Genomic DNA, 22383 nt, shown 5'->3' with positions numbered 1-22383 from the left:
GTGTGTGTGTTTGTGTGTGTGTTTGTGTGTCAGTGAGAAAGACAGACAAGGGGATAGAAAGAGAGACAGAGGGAAATAGAGGAAGGGAGGATAACTGAGAAAGAACAAGAAAAAAGAGTGATAGATTAAGAGAGAGAGGGAGAAACCACACGGGCAGGATGGTGGAGATTATTCTCTTGTAGGCAGCTTTGGTATCATCAGCACAACAGAGCTCAATTAGTCTTGCTCTCTCTGCCTCATTCTCTAAGTGGCTTAAGTAGAACGGCATCTTTGCCCTTACTTCGGCTTGGAAGCCCTCAACCAATATGGCCACAAGCAGGTTGAAGAGGACGTAGTTGCCAAAGGTCATAAGGGCGACAAAATAGAGGGCAGCCAATGGCGAGGTGGAGGCCATCCCGTTATAGAGCACTGCGTTCCAGTCCTCCTGGGTGAGGATCTGCAGATGGGAGGAGATGTGGAAAGAGAGGTGGTGGAAGTCAAATTTAACATATGTGGGGATTACAAAAACACAAAGTCAACCACAAAATGGACCAGTGATGCAACCCAGATTGTAGCTGGCGTAAGTATAATAATAACAATAATAGAAGTGGATTATTCCTTTAATATCTAATTGTCAGATGAACAGTAATGATGCTCATCAGAGTTAAATGAGCTCCCGCGGTGTGTTTGTTTTATTACTCTTCCTTCCACTCCGCCTGTGAAGCATAACTTACCTGCCAACTGGGATACTGTTTATATTTTGTTGAAAAATCAAGTGTGAGCACTTGCAAATTGGTGCAAATGAAATAATGGAGAATATTGGCATCGCTACTACAGGCGACGGCGGCAGCTGCTGTTTGAATCTCATCCCAATTCATTTTGAAAATTACATTTATCGGAAATTGCTCTTTTTTTGTGTGTGAGAGAGAGAGAGACAGCATGTCGGTTTGGTTCTCTAACCTGAAACACAGTGACAGTCGCCCAGAGCAGAGAGTCAAAGTTTTTCCTGTCAGGTAAGGTGTCTCCTCCGTCTTGTTGCAAACCAAATTTACAGCCGAACAGATGCATCCCCAAGATACTGCAACACACACACAGAATGGGAAAACACATCACTTTCATTACACGGTAATTCAATGTGCATATGTAAGGCTGCCGGTGTAAATAATTGTGCATGTGTTAAAAGAGATGATGCATGTGGTAATATGTTCTGTAACAGCGTGAGAAAAAGGTCATTAGATTAGGGTTTTTGTGAGGTACGGTATAATTAAAACTGAGGCAAAGCTGAGAAAAACACAAGATTGGCTTGTCTCAGCCTGCAGTATTGCCTCTAGAGGAAGAAAGAATATACCTGAATATGAATATAAAGAGCATCAGCAACATGCAGAATGTGGCCACGTTGTCCATGGTCTTCATCAGCACCACCAGCTGCCTCCTCAGAGCAGGAAGGAAGCGGACCAGCTTCAAAACTCTCAGCAGTCGGAAGGTTCTCAGCACCGAGAAGCCTCCCTCTGCCTCACCCACAATCTCCCACACACTAAAACGGTGACAAGCAGATTATAAACACAAAGTCAAATTCACATTAAAGCAACCAAGGAATCGATAGGTACTTAACCTTGGCTGTTACTCTTTTGAAGTCAACAATAGTATCACCCACAAAAGCCTCCCTTCCAGCTAGGGAAGGGGTTAAGCCATTTTTCTCGTGACAATGTGGCAACTGAAAAGAGGAAATGGGCCAACGCTGTTTACAACTTTCCAGCCAATAAACGAGGTGAGAGCACTGTGCACTGGCACAGCAAACAAGCAAAGCCCTTCAAACACAGATACATAATTTAGCTTATAGTACTACATAATGGAGTGAATACAGGCCACCACATGGATTCTTTCCCAGAGCCAGAGAGAGCCACTGTGACAGTTTGAATGATGTACTGTAACTGCAGTGTTGACTCACAGTGAGGAGTTTCCAAAGACAAGACAAATATCTACTGACAGAATTCCCAATTTGGGGTAAACCTAGAGTCACAGATCCCCGATCTGGAATCTTGCCCCTTATGAGCCCACCCCCCCTCCCAGAGCCCACCTGATGATGACAATGATGCTGTCGAAGCCGTTGTAGGGGTTCTTGATGTAGCCAAAGAGGCCGAGAGCCAGGAGCTTCAGCAGCATCTCGAGACCGAACAGACTCGTAAACACCATGTTACTGATCTCCAAAATATCTGTCAGCTCCTGTGGCTGAGGAGGAGCAGTGTTTGTGGAGAGAAAACAGGGAAAGATTGATGCATAGAGATTGGACAGGCAGAGAGAAAAAAGAACAAATAAGGTAAGACAGACAGGCTGGCGGCGAGGAGAGCAGAAGAGTCAACATGTTAGGAATTTCTGACATGCTGCTCAAGGCTACAGTGGAGGTCTTAGATACTGATATGGAGAAAGAAGCTGCTCCAGGATTTGAATGCAGGTGTGTTTTTACCCACATCCTTTGGAGTAGATTAAGTGAATGTACTTTTATTATTAACATTATTGAAATTACTTAAAGCAGTGGTTCTCAAAATGCTCTTATGGGGCTGACGAGACAATCGCAGGAGGAACCCAAGGCCCTTGAAATTTTGGATATTAGGCTATATTCATAAAATTTACTTAACTTGACACACACACGACTAGAATGAAAATACATTTGAGCACATTAAAGGTTGAGTTAATTTGAGTGTTGCCGAGATAACGAGAAGATAGATAAGAAAATCTTGCTCTTAGGTTCACTAACAAATAAGTCAGTGACTGTGTTTTTGAGTCGGAATTTCAAATTTGAATGTAAAATTCTGGATAAAATCACATTCAATATGGCAGTTTTTGTCAGGGATTTTTACATCATCATTATTGGTGCATACCAATTAAATTAGTTTGCGGTAGGGAAGGGGCATGATTTCAAACAGAAGCATAACAGAAAAGGTTTAAAAACCACTGATTTAAAGGGCTATTTTACTTTTTAAAATTATCAACAAATATTAATAACAAGTAGCATATTGCCTGCATATCCAAAGTCTAATATATCTTATACCTCAATGCCATAGAGCTATTGTCATCTAAAAACTATGATAAAAACACATTGCAGTAGAGGCCATAACAATCGCACACATAAACAAGCCAACATGTTCCGTGGCATAAGGTGGCGTTCTTTCATCAAAGTGGATAACATTGTGGTTTATTTCTCCCAGCTTGTGAAAACAACAAGGCAGTATAAACAAGTAACAGTGTCTCTGAGCATGCTCAGTGACATTTGCCTGACAGAGCTACTCTCCAGAGATCAAAAAAACAAGTCTCTGAGGTGTTTCAGACGAAACCGCACTGTTCACGGTCACTGAAACGAGGAAATGCAGTCCAATGAAATTGTATGGCTCTTTGTTGGTACTAAATTGTTTTTACATGACAATTGATGTCTATGGCCGAGAGGCATTGGCAAAGTATTCATATATGACTACCTTAATTCATACACTTTTATTATTGGCTTTGGTCTCTTTAAAGGATTTTTTGATAATAAAAAGGACAAAATAGAACAGGCCTTGTCCTTAAACATTAGTTATTCAAGAAGTCAAGGCCATCTAGATCTGTCATATTGTACAGGAAATGGACAAAACTCAATCTTCCCTCGTCTCCCACAGTCTGTCCCTGCCTTTCAGCCAATCACAATGTCAGATCTGTCTTCCTCCTTCTCCTCACTCTTCCATTCGCTCTCAATCGCCTCTCTCACTCTTCCCCGTCGTTACACCACTCAATCTCTCTCTCTCCCTCCTCCCTTGCTCGCTCACTCTCTCTCTTCTGTCCCAGGGTCACGCTTTAATTAACACTTCAGGTGTTATGAGTTTTTCCACCTCCTGATACATGGCTGTGCACATCCACACGCAGTCACGCACACACCCTTCGTGATCCCATATGCTTGGCGCTGTAAGTGTTTATTGGAGGGTACTTTATTGACTACACCACAGAGTGATTAGCACATCCATTTTCAATCAAATTGTAGTCATATTCTATCTGCAAGAGCCACACACATAACTGTGCATGTACCCACAAGCATGCAGCCTCCTATACTAAAACACACACTTACACACACATAACATACCTGTTCATGGGACTCTATGCCCATTGACAGTGTATTAATCAGGATGGCAATCATGATTCCTCTGCTGAAGTATCTGCTGCCAACAATGAGTTCCAGTTTAGTCTGAAGTCCCGCCCAGTAATGCTCCCACAGCCTTTTCTCTGGCTCAGACACCTGTGCATCACCGCTACAATGGCATGGGCTGTTACTGTGACATGGGCTGTTGCCATGGCATGAGTTGCTGTACCCATGATGCTGGTCTTCAAGCTGCTCATTAACATTTTCACTGTCACTAAATTGGTTGTAGTAGATCCGATACGGGCATACTGAGGACTCTCCTTGGACTTCACCCGGCAACGGTAACGCAAGGTGCCCAGTGCACCCACCTGCACAGACACAAGGAGAAAGTAAGAAAGACATGGCCCACAAAAATCATACATGCAAATAGTGGATTCTGTATGTTGCACTTCTGCAGACATTCCGTCATTCGATACATTCTCTGCTCAGTAAAGGAGAGCAACTTCATTTCATTTCTGGGAGACAAAAATTCAATAATGTGGAAGCCACTGTGTAGTTGGGATGCGTTTGTGCAGAGGGGGAGATCTTTTATTAGAACAGGAATGTGTGTGTGTGTCTTCCTGTCTGTGTGTCTGTGTTTGTGTGCGTTGGGGGGAAGAAGTGTGGAGTGAAGCGGGAGTAAGATTTCAGCGGAATTCATTAGCAAGTAGCTCGGGAGGAATGCTCCAATGACAACAACAAACACTAATCTAGCACGAGCAGTTCACTTGTCATCACAAATAGAAATAGAAAAATCATGTTTTACTGGAGATTGATATAGTGAATCCAATCCAGTCATTTCATAGATAATGTGGGCTGCAAGCAAACTTTCAGCAGACAGAGTTGCGGAAAATGGCTCTGCATTACGGAAAAAATACACTCATCCGGAGCTGTCATTTTAAGCGTTTTGGCCCATGATCCCCGTGCTGAATCATTTCTACTCCATTTATTGTGTATGGGAAGTGTGCCAGCTACAATTAGAGTTACTGAATTGTATTAACATTTGATATGTATTTTCTCTGTTGCTTAACCAATTTTACACATCAAAGTAACTCATTATGGAGAATACTACTCACCCTGTAAAACAGTTGTATGTCTCCTAATACTGGAGAAGCTTTGTAAAGCCTGAGAAAATAGTCCCACGTGATATCATCATGATGTCATCGGGGTAATTTAGGCTTGGGGGCCGCAATGTTTTGTAATGGAAAGCGTGCGGGTTGTATGGAGCATCCAGAGGTTTCAATTCAGGATATCTTGCCGTCTGCAGCTTTGATTTTGACCATCCAGTTCTATGTTCCTCTGAAGTGAGTCACTCAATTTTATTGAAGTGCAATTTTATGGAGAACCACTTTAAATCTTAAACCCCTTAAAGGACAAGTTCCTAAGTCAAAAAGAGGTGTGTGGTTTAGCCAGCATGGTCTCTGGCCAAACATGCAGCTGTTCAATTTAAAAAAATATATCTTTTATGACAGGTTTATTTCACAAGTGAAATATTTTCTATCAGGGTTGTTAGCCCATGTAATGCAAATGTTGGGAAAATTTCTCAAATATCCCGTTGCAAATCCTTTTCATGAATATTCACATCCTAACTCTTATATACTCTCTTATCCTATATCTCCCCTCAGATTTCAGGAAATCAAGCCTAGAGATGGAGAGCTGGATAAAAGGTTAGGTCAGAGAAAAATCGTTTGGATCAATTGTCAATTGTTGACACCTCAACCTTTAGGCTCGAATAAGAAGTTTGACTCGAGCATTTTGCTCTAATTTGACACACTATGGTGTTGTGAGGTATGACACCATGTGCCTGGTGTTTTTCACATCGTTTATGTATGCATCCGCTGTATATGTGTTTCACTTCCCTTTCATACATCGTTTCATTATTTGTTGTCCACAAATCCCTTGGGACTACAATACACAGAGAGTGATCTTATGTAAGGGATAACATATGTGTTGCCTCGGGGCTAGTTACCTTAATGTATAGATACTCCACAGGGTTCTTGCATTCCGCTTGCCTTGTAGGTCTCAACAAGGTCTATGACTGAAAGCTTGTTAATGTATTCAAGAAAAATGTGCAGAAACTCTTCTTCTTTTTAAAATGCTTTGAGCGCCATCATTTTTTTAAATCCACTGTCAGAGGTGGCAGATGATCTGCATGTCTTAATGCTGCTTAGCGTGAGTGGTAAAATATACTGTGCTGTAATTGGGGTGGACTGAGCCTCAAAGATTATTTCGTTAAAAAAGGAATTAAAAGAAATAATAACAAAGTTACCCAAATCACTCTGGCAAACACAGTCAGGCCCATTAAAGCTTTGCTGACAACTCTTCTTTTGACCCAAAGAATTAACACGGCTAACATTGCTAAAATTACAGGGGTCCTCCAAACCAGTGCATCCACCCCGGTAGGGCCCGGGCTGACAAGCTATGGCCTTGAGAGCAATCACACTCACAGGCTGTTTTAAAGTGCAGACTATATACTCAATCTGTATGTACTGCATACTGCCTACTAGATTAACAATTAAGAATCCCATTAGCAGCAATGTGACCCCTCTGCATCACAAGTGAATCCATCACGACGTTATCGGTCTGACCTACTGTTAAATGAAAACTGTTTATTACAAATGTGATATTTCCCAGTATTATTTTAAGGCAAATTAAAATGATTAAATATTTCAGTGTTAAATTGGTTTTCTGCAGTACATTTATTGCGCTCCCATGCCTTTTCTCTTAACTGTGCCCTGAAGCTCTAGTTTGCGACTGCTTTATGTTGATGAACGTCTGTTACATTCAACTCTACAAAACTGTCCCTGTATTATTCAGTTTTGCTATGTTTACAAAATAGTGTGATCTCGACTTTTGCGCGCAGCAGCTTGTGTGATGAGTTTTGTGTCACCTGAGAAAGTACAACAGCCGCTTTGGAGACAAGGAAGACTGGCTGAAAACCCAAATACGTCATATTAGTATGATGGTATGTTAGTATGTCATTTTGAAAACACTAACACCACACACACACACACACACACACACACACACACACACACGCACACACCCCCCTTTGTTCTCACCATGCTCCACCACCAGCTGCGGCAGTCGGTTGACGTTTTCCGTGGCAACCAGCCTTTTCTGGTCCTGGTCCTTTACATCCATGTGACTGAGAAGGGGTGATATGAAGGGATAATTAAAACCATTCCCTCCATTTATGACAGCAGGCTCAGACTGAGGCTGCTGAGGCTGCTGATGACACTGATGATGATGATGATGGTGATGATAAAGCTGGTGAAGGTGCGACAGGTCATTTGGAACGTGTCCTGAGTGCCGGTGGGCAAGTCCGTTCATTTCCCCAACTCCGCTCCCTCTTGCAGCTCCACCTCCTCTGTCTTTCTGGCACACGCAAACACAGTGAAAGTGTGTGCGTGCCTGAGCATAGCAGCGGAAGACTCGTCGCCACGCCTTGCGGCCCAGGTGCGCCAGGTAGCGAATGATCTCCTCGTAGCAGCTTCCTGGTTGGCTGTCACTGGCCAGCGTGGAAGCTGATTGGTGGAGCTGCCGGGCGCACTGCTCTGACTTCATTAAGGCGTGTTCTCTCTGCTTTGTTTCAGAAAATTGGGTTGCTATGACAACCAGGCACAGGTTGATCATGAAGAAGGAGCCCACCTGGTCATGACAAGGCACACATTAACACAACACAACAATGTTGTAACAAATGGCACACATGTTAATGTTGTCTAGCTGTGTGTGTGTGAGTGAGTGTTTGTGCACTTACTATAATAAGGAAGATGAAGTAGATGAAGTTGTAGAAAGAATGTGCATCCATGACGTAGTACATGATGTCTACCCAACCTTCTAGAGTAATTACCTGTATAAAATCACACACCCAGAGTTATCACAGTAATGTGTGGCACGCAGTGTGCATCATCATTTATTAATTCAAGATGTATCCCTTTCTATAAATACTTCAAACATTTACCTGAAAAATGGCAATCCATGCATATCCAATGTTATCAAAGTTAATAGCTCCTTTGTGTGGGTTTACTTCCCCGGCTCGACACTCATTGTAATACTGGTACCAGTTTACACATGACACTGGATCATCCACTGCCATCTCTGAAAGGGCCTCCTCAGCACCCAGGAAGCAGGAAGTCCTGCCTACACGGCGGCGAGGCACATCAGAGCATCGAAGCATCCCGTTCTCCCTTTCCATTGAGCAGATGAAGGGGTGGTCATCGTTGGGACCTGGCCGATAGTAGCCACTCAGGAAGGAGACGTTATATCTCCTGGAGAAGAGAACAAACAATTTATATTATTATTTATTTATTTATTAAAAATGTTTTTTATTATTAACTGCTATACAGTATTTAAATGTAACACAGCAACCAATTACCACTGTATGCAGTGCTGCTACATTTCAGAAATAAATATTGCACTTTTTACTCCACTACATTTTTGCAAACAAAACAAGCACACAGCTGATGCCAATTCCCGCCCCACCTTCGTCAAAGTATTGTTTTCACCCTGTATTTTTTTCACCTTGTTATTGATGGACAGTGTTACATTGTGTGAGAGATTGTTTGATCCAAGTGAGAATGTTGCGTGTGAACACTATTGTAGGCTATATGCCAATGTTGTTTTCAGTAAAAAAAACATTTGCACAATGCAAGCCGATCCACTTTCCAGTGTTGATAAGAGCATTAAGATGACAAAAAAATAATGGGACAAAAAGAAAACAAGGGACAATTAGAATAGACAAAAATGTGTGATAAATTGAGATTCATTGCGAGTTAACTATGATATATAAATGTGAATAATCACAATTAAATATTTTAATTGTTTGACAGCAGTATTATAAATTTAACTTCCCAACAATATAACGGCCTAAAAGTCATGCTGAAATGATTAGACCGTTAAACACATTTTTCTGTTTCCATTTTATAAAATGTGAGGATTTTTCTGCATTGAGTACTTTTACTTTTAATACTTTATTTAATTTTCTGATGATACTAACATCATTTTACTTAAATAACATATTCTTTTACTTGTTAATAATTAAGTAACATTTACTTCAGTAATATATTTTCACTTAAGTAACATATATTTTTGCAGAACTTTTACTTGTAACAGAGTACTTTTAAAATGTTGTATTAGTACTTTCACTTAAGTAAAGGATCTGAATACTTCTTTCAGTCACTGACTGTATGATTCCTGATTGTCAGCAAATCCTCAGAAAAGACCAAAACCAACAACGCTTGAGTCTGTTTCTCAAAATTTTGCAACTTCTTTGTCCAGTCTTGGGCACTCAGCCCCAAGCCCATTTGATCCTTAATGTTAATCTTTAAAAGTGGGTCACAGAAATATATATATTAATAGTTGTATTTTTGCATTAACAGCTGGATACTGTCATTTTTAGTTTACTCAGCCATGGATTAATGAACATTTGGTGAGCTAGTGGGTAATCACAACAACAGGACCGTCCGTGGATGTGAGATTTACTAATTAACTATAGTGTCCGTGTTCATTAAAAGGAAGGGGCATGACACCCAGTGTAACGCTGTGGCTTGCTGATGTGTTTTTAATCGTTTTTTGGACAATTGAGCTCTATAGCACAGAGAAATAAGACTGTTGCTTTGGATGCACTAATAATACTTGTTAGTCAAATCAGTTCATTGCTGTATTTTTCCAATAGGAAACACATAGAATATCACTGGTCTTATACTTTAAACTGCCAATACAAAACAAAATGAGGCCTAAAACACAGACAACATGTTTCTGGACAAAATCGTGTAAAGTTTTTAACAACTTGTAAAGATTTTTTGGAAAACAAACAAATGGTCTGTTTTCTGAAATACAGTCAGTCTATAATACACAATGGTGCTTCAGGAGGAAATGAGGAAACAGAGAGAGAAATACGGATGAAGGGGAAAAAAGAGAGGGTGCAGTGGCGAGATAAGCAATCAATCATCTGTGGTGTAGAGAAGGGTCACAGAGGAGCACTGCTCCCTTCCTACTTATTAAGAAATTCATATTGCTGTTTATGAAGCAGAGAAAAATCCAAATTGCTAACTGAAAATAAAATCTAGAGAAGGATTAGTTTTGTAAAAATGTAAAGGCTTCTTTGACAGCATGCTAATGTGACACTACTCTCGCATTGCCAGACCTTCCTCCACAGCGCTGCGAAGGAAGGTCTAGCTAGTTCACACAGCATTCCGGGATGGGAGAAAAACATGCTCTGGTTTATTGGCATTTCTTTAAACCAATCACAATTGGATACAGCCATGGTACCGCTGCAAAATAGCCTCGGTAAAGGAACTTGTTTTGGTGGAACAGATGTACAATCAAAAGTTGTTTTAGTCGTGCAGCAGAAAGCTCAGATTGGACAGATAGTCTAGCTAGCTGTCTGGATTTACCCTGCAGAGATCTGAGGAACAGTTATCCATAGTCCTCAGAAATCAAACAGAGTTAAGAAATCCAACAAAAAGAAAACAGAAGGTAACAGACATCCGCCCAAAAAGAGGGACATCCGGCGGAATTTCCGGCAGGACCTCAGCAAACGGAGGTGGAAGTGGAACCTCGACTAGTTTGACACAAGATCGTGCTACGTGATGTTGCCTTTCCTGATACAGCTGTAGTATGTTAGAAAGTCAATCCCAGACTCCTGCCTAAGTGATATAAAATAGTTAGAAATAATGAAAATAAAAATCGGCATCATTTAAGAAGCATCAGCTGATACTTTTGTTTTTGTCACAATGTTGTGTAACTGAGTAGTCCATTCTGCTCATTCTTAAATGACAATCCCTTCTTAAACCTTTCTTTTAAAAAAAGCCTTTAATTATTGTCGGCCCGAAGTTGTATCCTGTTTACTGTTCCACTCTGTTTCCTGCGTTTTATTTATTTATTTTCTGTGTTTAATCGTATTTTGTTGTACTGGACAGATATATTTTTCTATCTACTTATGGTGGTGCAGATTAGTTTTCTGCTATTTCATTATTATTTATTATAATGCAATATATTACATACAGTATTTAATATGTTATCATTATTATCATAAGTATTAGCTATTATTTATTATAGTATAGTATAAAGTTACTGTAGTAACTGGTCATTCACTTCATAATTGTCTCCGACTACTCCAAAACATTAAAATAATACAACAGCTGTTCGGATGCACCCCCACCCCTGCATGCACCACTGTCAGGACTTGTTATCTGAGTGGGATGGTTGAGCAGATGTAAGGTCAGGTGGTGCACATGATGTTATCTGATGTTATGTGATATTATCTGATCTTGTTTGTGAACATGTGAGCAGGAGCGAGAGTGAGAGCGATGGTGTAACGCCGTCAGTTTGACAGCGATCGAGCATGACAGGCCCAATGGTGGCCCAATGGTTAGCGCTGTGCCCTCACAGTGGGTTCGTTCCGGGCCTTTCTGTGTGGAGTTTGGATTTTCTCCCCATGTTTGGGTGGTGTTTCCCCCACCATACAATTTTTAGATAACATGTACTAGTTTCACGAGTCAGCGCCTTTGATCAAGGCACTAGCTCAGATCTGGAGGTGGTCCCCGGGGGGCTGTAAATGGCTGCTCACTGCTCCCTTGAGGGATGGGTTAAATGCAGAAAACAAAATTTGCCACATGTATGTGTATGTGACAATAAAAGTACCTTTACCTTACATGAGGGAGAGAACTGGAGTGAAAGTGAAACTGAGGGTGCATGTTGAAACAGCCACAGAGAGTCCCTAAATGGCAACACACAAATTTCACTTAGCCCTCTTAATCCCTTGATTTGTGATCTCTAATGCTGGAGGTTCCAGCAGGAAACACATTTACTTCTTCCCAGACAGAGCCGATTAGAGAACAAACAAGATCAGACTATCAGTGATATTGATCCCCTCTTAGATTAATAGCTGAGTGAAAGTGGCTTATCATAATTGATTGTACCAATTGTGAGTAAACATTAATGATTGTAACTACTGTTTAAATAAACAATAGTAATGAGGCTAAGGCATCCTTTGTGACATCTGCAAGTTACTATGGTAACTCACATCTTGACATCCTCTCCCATGAAACAGCGGTTCCTCAGTAGCCCCGCCCACAGCTGCACACCAACGATGCCAAAAATGAAGAAGACGAAGAAGCACAGTGCCAGCACATTGCCCAGCATGGGAAGTGTGTCTAGGAGAAGGGTCACCAGGATACGCATACCTGCCAACACACACACATACAGCACAAACACCATAGGCAACTGCGCACATACTAGCAAATATCTGTATGTAACTTTAAATTATAAATTAGTTATAGGAAGTATAGGCCAGACAGGAGAACTCTCTAAATGTATTCTGCTTGAAAACTGGAGCAATGCAATGAATTGAATGGCAAATAAATAGGGTTCAAACACTCCAAATACTAATTGGCCTCCCCTACACTCTGCTGTAGATACAAATTCCTTCTCTTCACTGCCTCTAGACTTGGCTACTTCAAACAAACTTGTGCCAAAATTACAGAGTGTAGTCAAAACAAAAAAAACTAAGATGGCTGGCCAAGAACAACGCGAGAATCCAAATGATTACCATGACTTTGTCCACTGTGTCCTGATTTGTTTAAACATGCGTCCATCAAAAGGAAAGCTGCAGCTGTTAATGGCGATGAAATGAAGTGGAGTAAACAGTGCAGGCAGAGTACAAGGACACATGTTTTTATTGCCTTGGCTATGAATGTGATTGCTGAATTTCAGATGAGGGTGTTCCCATGTCAGATGTACAACATATGTATTGCCTCCCTTTTTATACATTGTACACCATGAAAGAAAGAAGTCTTGCACAGTCATATGTAATATTAAGTCATTGGCTTTCTGAAGTGATCTACTGACTTGTGGAGACACTTGGTATCTTTCCTGCTGATGCTCTGCCAAGCCAGTACTGCAGTCATCTTCACTTCTTGCTTGTTTAGAGCACTTTTTGCCCTTAATCTGGTCTTTAGCAAGTCAAACAGTCAAGAACTTAATATGTTTTGATCATAAAAACCTTCATAATTGCCGTTTTCTTCTTTCTCTGCAGCCTTTGACCTGCTGCATTATTCTAAAGTCAGGAGAGTCCTATACGGTTCACCCAATTTGGATGTGAACACTCTGAGAAGTTTATAGTCAGCTCTTTAACATCACAGCCACTGGTTCATTTAAAATCCAATGTACATGAGCAGAGAACCAAAAGAAAATCAGTCATAATACTCTCTGAATGCAGTGGATCTTAGAGTAAAAAGGAGAAAAACTCACTGGGAACTCTGTTGATGGCTCGCAGGGGGCGGAGAACCCGGACGGTCCTGATAGCTGATAGGCTTACGTTGTGTCCATCGAGTGAGTACTCCAGCATTCTGCGGAGAGGGAAAGCCACCTCTGTGTCACTGGCATCTTGATCAGCCTGACCTTGGCAAACCCTGAACGTCTACAGGGAATCCAGCAGAACGCAGTGCACTGTCTCTGGGATACATAGCCTTTTAACTACCAATCACCGAGGCGTATGTCTCTCAGGGCCCAATGTAATGATGCCATTGTCATTCTGCGGAGATGCCACGCACACACAAACTTCCCCCGGTTCGTCTAAGCACGCGCACACACACGTTTGACATTTAACTGGCATTAAACAAGTGTCTAAGCTTCACACAAAACACACACATACACACACAATTTTGGCTCATATTTAATGTCAGATTTGCGTGTGTACGTGTGCAAGTTGCTGTGTGCAACTGTCAAACACTTACCCAACTATAACAATGAAGAAGTCCAATCTGTTCCATGTGTCGCCTAGATAACCGCTCTGACCTATAACCCCAAGAGCCACCATCTTCACCACCATTTCCCCGGCAAAAAAAGCAAAGATCCCATCATCCAGGGCCTACGCGCACACACACACATACAAAAACACACACACACACACACACACAGAGGATTAGTGTAAACTGATTAAGTGGGGGGGAAATTAAAGCAAAAACTTTTTAGTCCCTTGATAATAAAGTCATAACATAATTAGTTTGTAATTTCAGATTCTGTGTGTGTGTGTGTGTGTGTGTGTGTGTGTGTGTGTGTGTGTGTGTGTGTGTGTGTGTGCGTGTGCTTTACCTGCAGCAGGAAAGGTGTATGGCCACAGGGCTGGAACATCCCTAGAGTTACACAGTTTAGAAGGATGGCCAATATGCTCACACGCTCAAACCATGTGACACGAGGTTAAGGAGCAACACCACCGATGAGTTTGAACATTTACAAAACAATAATCAATATTAGAACATCTCCTGAAGCTGTGATTGCAAATTTAGCTAATAGGGTTGATTGACAGTAGACTCAGCCAATCATGACAAGCCAAGTAGATTGCTTCTTGCACTTTTCACTTCAGTTCCATCCTGGTGTCCTCCCCTTAGCCCAAATTAGAATTTTCTGGCTTTAGTACCTGTCAAGATGTTGGTAAGCAGTATATCCTAATCTAAGCTGTATCATCACCTGATTGTAGTTTTGAAACAAGCTTTGTTTTCTTGGTATTTCCCCTAGCTAAATTTGCCCTTTTTCGTAGCTTCCTCTTGGATGCGTGCTTACGATCTGGCACCTAGTTGCTATGTTTTTATAGAGGGTGATGCCCAGAAATGTCCCTAACACAGCAAAAATGAAAACAAAATACAGGCAGAGAGCAGGGTTTCTGCAAACACAGGCCACACACTTCTAGTACGTCTTAATTGACAATTGAGATTATTTTTGTATGATTCTAAATTTTTTTAAGTCCTTTTTTAAGGAAAATCCTACTCATTTTGCCATTACGATTCAAATTATGGAATTAGGCATGGGTGACAACTAGGGATGGGGTAAAAAATCAATAACCGTATGTATCTTTTTTGTGGGATTTAAAAAAATAAAAATAAAATAAATATTTAATACTTTTTCCCAAAGATTGACCTAAATATTATCTGGTTATATGGTACTGCCAACAGTGACTACATCATATCCATTTCCATAAAAACAGACGGAAAGCAGAAAATTCTGAAAATACATGTTATGTACTTCTTTACACGTAAAATACATTTCAGACTGACTGACTGACGTGATGTGCATTCATTTTAGAAAAAAAAACAATAAGTGAATATTGCAATACAAAACAAATCCCATGCACCCATGTATTGTGAAAGATTCAAATCAGGACAAAAGCGTATCGCCCCTGCTCTGGTGACGACGTAAAGGAAAACCCAACAAAAAGTGTTTTAGGTGTTGGGCTACCACAAGCTGCCAGAACACCTTCCGCGCTCTTTGTCATTGCTTCTACAAGTCTTGGGAACTCTACTATTGGACTGATGAACACGACTCTTCCAAAAGATACTGGAGAGCACCGTCGAACGTGTCACGTCAACATCTCCCATTAAAATATAATTCACATCATTTTCATTCTCATCAAACCATTCAGTGACCTCTTGTGCCCTGTGTGGAATCATCTGCATTCATTTTGTTTCTCTGTTCTAATATTCCGATTTTTTTTCTTTGATTTTTCACCCATCTGTATCTAGCCAATGTTAATGTCTGTAAAAACCCAGAGGAAACCCTGAGGACACTGACTGGTAGACGTTAAAGGTTTAGCCATGTCTATATGGCAGTGAACAGAATTTATTAAACTAGACTGACAAAATATCTCTAAGCATACACACACAATCCATGGGTGAATGTGCGCTTCACAGACGGAAAAATCTAATTTGTCTGGACAGAGCTAAATGTACTAACCAAAAAAGACTACTTTTAAAAGGGTGGAAACTTGCTGTAATAAGCTTAAATGTATCAACTTTCATTTACAAGCACAACTTCTGACAGTGCATTTTGACATGTTTTATACTCGCAACTACAAAGGCAAAACGGCTACCATGAAACAGTTGTTAAGACATTTGAAGTCAGTTTAAGTTTAAACTTGCATATGGTGTGTGGTTGTGCATCTGTGTTACTTCCTAGCTGTCAAACTGGAAGATAGAGCACGGCTCAGAAGTGGAAAGCGGAGAGGTTTAAAGAGAGAAATAGTCTGAAGTAGCACGTTGAAGGAAAGATTGTATTGGCTTTATAGAAACACAGAGATGCACACATACACACTCAAATCTGAGCGCAAATGTAAAACTGCTGAGTAGATGACAGGAAGGTATTCAGAAGTCAATGACGCATATATAACAAAGCCTGGAGCATGCACATGGACACATACACATAGACACACACACATGCACACACACAGAGTCCCCTTCCCGGACACTTTGCTCTCGAGAGGGCGGAAAAATTAATGAGAGTACAATCCTTTATCACCCTTGAGACCAAGACAGAAAGAGCAAGAGAGGGGAAAGAGAGAGGAAAAAGAGAGGAATGAGTGAGGGTAATCCAGTGTCCTCCCTTTGCTGTGGTTGCCATGGGAACCCCCATCTCACCGTGGGAACTGACTTCTGAGTTTCACAATCCGCTTGCATCCTGTCTGGACTGGAACACAACACAATTAATACGCACAGATAAACACACACACAGCAGCTCCCTTCTTCATTTTCTCAATTCTGAGAAGGTTGGTTTTAATCCTGTTCTATCTGTATAAATTACAGCAGCTTATATCACCCTGACACACACACATAGACACACGCACGCATAGTAAGACAAGGATCGGGGCAGGGTCAAGGTGTGAGTGATGAATGAGAGGGGAGTATTCCCGCGTTTGGGCCATAATTCAACATCAGCGATGAAACACAGGGCAAATATCCTCTCCTCTGTCCCTCTGTTACGCTCACACTCAACCTTTCCCTCTACCATCTCTCATTTTCCTCTACAGCCCTTTTCCCCATCTCTGGCCCAATTATTTTTCTCTTTCCTCCACTCCTCTTTCTCTCTGTCCATCCCTATTCTGTTATATAGTGTAATTTCCAATCTTCATTCCGTATAATTTCTCTCATATCTTCTTTGCCTCACTCCTCTCCCGTGCACATGCACTCCCCGTCCTCTACGAACTGCTTTTTCTCCATGCCCTCCCTCTCTGTTTCTACACCTCTCCACATATGACTGCCCTTAGGTAAAGCTTTAGTCTCTCAGTCAGAGACCTAAATCTCAACCAACAGATAAACTACAAATATACTTAATAATTAACATAGTCAGAGAGATGGAGAGGCAGAGGGACAGACAAGGTGAGAAATAGATATGTAAATCCAGATGGAAAGAGGTGGAGGAGAGAAAAAGGAAAGGGCAAGAAACAAGTGAAATTAGAGATGAGGTGAAAAAAATGGCTTCATGCCTAAGTGAAAAAAGCACAGTTGAACAGTGAAATGAGAGAGGTTAAGACACTGGCGATTGGAGCTTATAGTGTAAACAACTGAAGATATTACGTGTCATCTCTCTCTAATTGCCTCACGGCCTCGTTCTTCCTTCCTCGCCAAGAACAACTATCTCCTCTCTATATCTCATGCTCTTCCCGTATCGAACTTTCTCTCCTCGAGTGCCAACACAGGTAGTAAAGGTCAGGCACACATTATAAATCAAATCAGATCACATCACCCTGATCTTTTTGGCATCATCCTCCTCCCTTGGCCGGCGGTGCTAAGGCCAGCATTGGGCAACAGTTTCATATGCAATGCTCATTAACTTAAAAGGATCGTCCATAGGGAAACACAGGGTATCTGGATACACTGCAGAATACATGCATGTGCTTTAGATTTAGCAAGGATTTAGATTTACCAATGTGGTACCACTCTCAGAAGGCACCCTTTATAAAAGATTAGAAGTTTAAACTTTAATAGCTTAATGTATATGTTATAAACCATTAAGAAGAACAACTTAATTGCCAGGTTGTAAAATTCCATTTGGCTGGTTTATGTCCTTCTCCTGCGAGACACTTGCCTTGTCTTTTTACTTAACTCTTAAATGTATTAGGAAGATTTCTCCAGAGGACCATTTGATCACTTGCCTTTTAGAAATGCTCCGCAGAGAATGAGGACAAAAACCCATTTATTACCCGTTTATTATCATTTACTTGCTGCAGACTTGATGGATTGTTGTAAAATCACTTCACTAATGACTAACTAAGATTTATATTTGCAACCCATCTGGATTATTACAAACAGAGAAATGTATTCCTAAAAATAAAAGAAATGTATTAAAATCTTTGCTAGGCATGCTGGTGGCATGGCTTTATGGATCGCAATGTCAGTTAGTTGGCTGATTGGTTCATCACTTTGGTTCAGAGTGCTGAAATATTTCAACAACTACAGGATGGATTGCCATAAAATTTGGTACAGATATTTACGGTACCCCAGAAGATGAATCCTAATGGCTCCTAATGACTCCTAACATATACAGTGAGGAAAATAAGTATTTGAACACCCTACTATTTTGCAAGTTCTCCCACTTAAAAATCATGGAGGGGTCTGAAATTGTCATCGGAGGTGTTTGTCCACTGCGAGAGACGTAATCAAAAAAAAATATCCAGAAATCACTATGTATGATTTTTTTACTATTTATTTGTATGATACAGCTGCAAATAAGTATTTGAACACCTGTCTTTCAGCTAGTATTCTGACCCTCAAAGACCTATTAGTCTGCCTTCCACCTCCACTCCCTTTATTATTCTAAATTAGATGCACCTGTTTGAGGTTTTTAGCTGCATAAAGACACCTGTCCACCCCATACAATTAGTAAGAATCCAACTACTGACATGGCCAAGACCAAAGAGATGTCTAAAGACACTCAAGACAAAATTGTACACCTCCACAAGGCTGGAAAGGGCTACGGGGACATTGCCAAGCAGTTTGGTGAAAAAAGGTCCACTGTTGGAGCAATCATTAGAAAATGGAAGAAGCTAAACATGACTGTCCATCTCCCTCGGACTAGGGCTCCATGCAAGATCTCACCTCGTGGGGTCTCAATGATCCTAAGAAAGATGAGAAATCAGCCCAGAACACACGGGAGGAGCTGGTCAGTGACCTGAAAAGAGCTGGGACCACCGTTTCCAAGGTTACTGTTGGTAATGCACTAAGACCTCATGGTTTGGAATCATGCATGACCCGGAAAGTTCCTCTGCTAAAACTAGCACAGGTCAAGGCCCGGCTTAAGTTTGCCAATTACCATTTGGATGATCCAGAGGATCCACAGACCCCTCAGTGCCTCATATTGAGAACAAATCTTACTGACAGAAACACAAACACACACACGGATGAAGGTCTGCATTCACTAATAATCCGACAATGCTGCACCTTGCAGTTCAGTTGTGGGTGTGGTTATTAGTGCTTTAGAACATGACCGTTGTGAAACTATCCAAAAATATTGTTTTATTGCTGTGATTCACTGCTTTCTACAGGCTCCCTCTCTGCATTCACTCTCTAGCTGGCTCAACCACTGGTGCATATTTGCTCTCTTTCTGGATCTGAGCGGGAAAGGAGGGGCCAACTTTGAACATTGTGTGTTTACGAACAGTAAGCGAAACTTGCTACATATTCTACCTTTGATGGCAAATATATCACTTCTGTGTTTTGGAAAAACTTACAAAAAACAGCTTTCAGTCAATATAGAGGCAAAGTCCTTCCCCATCTGGTGGACAACCATGGGACCTTTTTGGAAAAAATAGAAACGGTAGTGTTACATTTTCATGTAATGGAATTGAGCCATGGATTACATGTTGTAATGATGTTTGTCGATTTAAAAGATATTTTGCAAGTCAAGAATGTCTTAGTTTGTCATAAAACTGTTGAAGTATAAGACTGAAAATACATAATTAGAATGACTAGACACCTCAAGGTCACATGGGTGACATGTCACTGAAGCAACAGTGTCTGTGTGTTCTGACCAGGATGTAAAGTTACTCACACGACGAGCAACAGATCTTGATCTTTTGTTTCTCGGCTTATAAAATGTTGTTGTATAAAACACATTAGGTAAGATAACGTAACATGTGTATGTGTTGTGGAACATAACTAAGATAACTAGCTAGCAAGCAAGGCAAAGTAAATTGTGCGAGACGAGATATGTTCACTACAAACCGTGTGGCAAATTGGTCATCAAGTGTGCAGTGTGCAGTGTATTGGTATGTCTTGAATAGGGGTTCTACTGATGAATTTAAGAGCAACTTTTAAAAAAATAAATAAAAACCAGTGTAATGCTAGACGAGGCTCATAACCAGCCAAAGGGATTTCTCACAAACTGGCAACCCAAAGGTTCTTTTATTAATGGCATATAATACATTGGTAAATTATTTATTAACCAATAAATACAACTTAACGGGTAAAGGGTGCCTTACTAGAAAGTGGTACTAATCTAAAAACATGTGGTTTGGATGGAAATCCTCATGTGAACTACTGTGTATGAATGAGCAACCTACTCACAAAGTGTGTGTGTGTGTGTGTGTGTGTGTGTGTGTGTGTGTGTGTGTGTGTGTGTGTGTGTGTGTGTGTGTGTGTGTGTGTGTGTGTATGTAGGAGAGAGGGAGAGAGTGTCTGAAATGAAAGTATGAAAGTGGACCAAGTTAAGTTACTGTCAAGTTGTCAAGTTCTTTGACTCAACTCCCTTAGAGTGTGACAGCTGGTAACCATGGAAACACTTGCTGGAATCATGTTAATTAGCAAAAATTATTCTGACAGCTCACCCTACTTTGAGTAAGACATCCTCCTATCCATCGTTGTCTCCCTAATCACCCCCTTTTACACACATATACACACACACACACACACCTCAACCCAATTAAGAGGCAGTTTAGAAAAAGGAAAAGAGAGATCAATAGGAAGGCAGGGGACTGATACTGAGTAAAGGGGGATGAGTGATAGAACGCAGAAGAAGAAAGGCAGGCAGAGAAAGGTACTTGTATAGGAGTGACAGATACAGCTTTTCTCATCTTTAAACAAAAGGAAATGCTCTAAATGTTTAATGCACTGCTGAATAACTTATGTCCTCTGTGTGTGTGTGTGTGTGTGTGTGTGTGTGTGTGTGTGTGTGTGTGTGTGTGTGTGTGTGTGTGTGTGTGTGTTTGCCTGCCCACATGTGCGTTCTATGTGTCTCTAACATTACATGGAAATGCTCCGCACTTCACAAAGTACACACTTTCTTCCACACTTCCAATTATTCTAAGGTCTCCCCCCAAAGAAACAGGAAATTACAGAAATCAATGTAGCTTGGGAGGAAAACAAGAGAACATTATATAATAGCAAGATCCAGTCTTGTTTTTCCCCAAATATGTTTGTTAGATGTGCTGCTCGGGTGGAGAGATGTACAGTATGTTGTAAACATGGCACAAAGGAGGATAACTGGGATTCTTAGAATGAGGAATTGGGACAGGAGATAAGAAATAAATGTGTAATATGTACTGAGTGCAAAAAAGGGAGAAAGGAAGGAGGGGTCACGTTAGGAAAAACAACCCCCAGTGCGCTCACATTAGTGTTCCTGTCCAACAACGTCTACCCACATTACTTACCCCAAAGATCACTCACAGTAACAACCCCCCCCCCCCAAAAAAAACACACATATATAGCATACAGTATATAGTATAAGTATAGAAATATAGGCGTATATAACTTAACGTAAAATAGGACACATGTCAGTAGCTGTGCTGTATGGAAGGCTGACACACATACAAAAACAAACAAACTCTGCAATCGGAAGTAACTGGGCTGTCGGGGCAGTGCTACGCTGTTGCCAAGCAACCAGGTGATTCCTCTAAAGAGCCTCTCCATGGGAGATTCCCTCGTTTGTGTGAGGGCATTCACATGCTTGGTTTTGTGTGTGTGTGCGTGCGTGTGTGTGTGTGTGCGTATGTGTGCATGTGTGTGTGTGTGTGTGCGTGTGTGTGTGCGCGTGTGTGTATGTGTGTGTGTGATTGTGAGTGTGTGTTTGTAAGTGTGTCCAGTAAGTGCTGACACAGTGAGCGTACAATGTTCTGGGATGCGACCATGGTAACAGCGCAGCAGGCTTCAAAGGAGTTTTGTTTATGGCATTTGTATTTTTTTTCTTTTCTTCTTGGTGTACATTTTATTTATTCAACAATTATGTATTTATATTTAATACACAGAGTACACACAGTGCTGATGGTGGCGAATACCCACAGACCTGCACGGACAAATGCACAATGACACACGCACGCACAAGCAGAGGAACGCACACACATTGGCACGCACACATAGAGTCCATAAGCAGTGGAAAATATTCAATTTGGAAAGCCTTGACAAATCCCTGAGGTGTTGCTGACGTTTAGGCAGGCTTCGGAGTATTCAGAGCTGCTCACACACACACACACACACACACACACACACACACAC

The 22383-nt window shown here is 41.1% G+C and overlaps 1 protein-coding gene and 1 long non-coding RNA gene across 2 annotated transcripts in view; one reads left to right on the top strand and one right to left on the bottom strand.

The window, feature by feature from the left end:
• Positions 1-22383, bottom strand: part of LOC117954026 (voltage-dependent T-type calcium channel subunit alpha-1I-like) — a 42312-nt gene that overhangs the window by 16900 nt on the left and 3029 nt on the right. Inside the window, exons 3-14 of the mRNA XM_034887481.1 lie at positions 14222-14315; positions 13864-13997; positions 13379-13476; positions 12153-12312; positions 8088-8394; positions 7884-7976; positions 7186-7774; positions 4088-4452; positions 2057-2208; positions 1328-1513; positions 940-1057; positions 281-436 (exon numbers count right to left, since the gene is read on the bottom strand). Coding sequence (XP_034743372.1) covers positions 281-436; positions 940-1057; positions 1328-1513; positions 2057-2208; positions 4088-4452; positions 7186-7774; positions 7884-7976; positions 8088-8394; positions 12153-12312; positions 13379-13476; positions 13864-13997; positions 14222-14315 — 2452 coding nt within the window. The remainder of the gene's footprint in view (positions 1-280; positions 437-939; positions 1058-1327; positions 1514-2056; positions 2209-4087; positions 4453-7185; positions 7775-7883; positions 7977-8087; positions 8395-12152; positions 12313-13378; positions 13477-13863; positions 13998-14221; positions 14316-22383) is intronic.
• The window catches only part of LOC117954318, a 17837-nt gene continuing 8486 nt past the window's right edge, over positions 13033-22383 (top strand). The window contains exons 1-2 of the long non-coding RNA XR_004658799.1: positions 13033-13097; positions 14566-14567. This is a non-coding gene — a long non-coding RNA (uncharacterized LOC117954318). The remainder of the gene's footprint in view (positions 13098-14565; positions 14568-22383) is intronic.

Source organism: Etheostoma cragini, chromosome 2, assembly GCF_013103735.1.
Source record: "Etheostoma cragini isolate CJK2018 chromosome 2, CSU_Ecrag_1.0, whole genome shotgun sequence".
Taxonomy (NCBI): domain Eukaryota; kingdom Metazoa; phylum Chordata; class Actinopteri; order Perciformes; family Percidae; genus Etheostoma; species Etheostoma cragini.
This window is presented reverse-complemented; position numbering and strand designations above follow the sequence as displayed.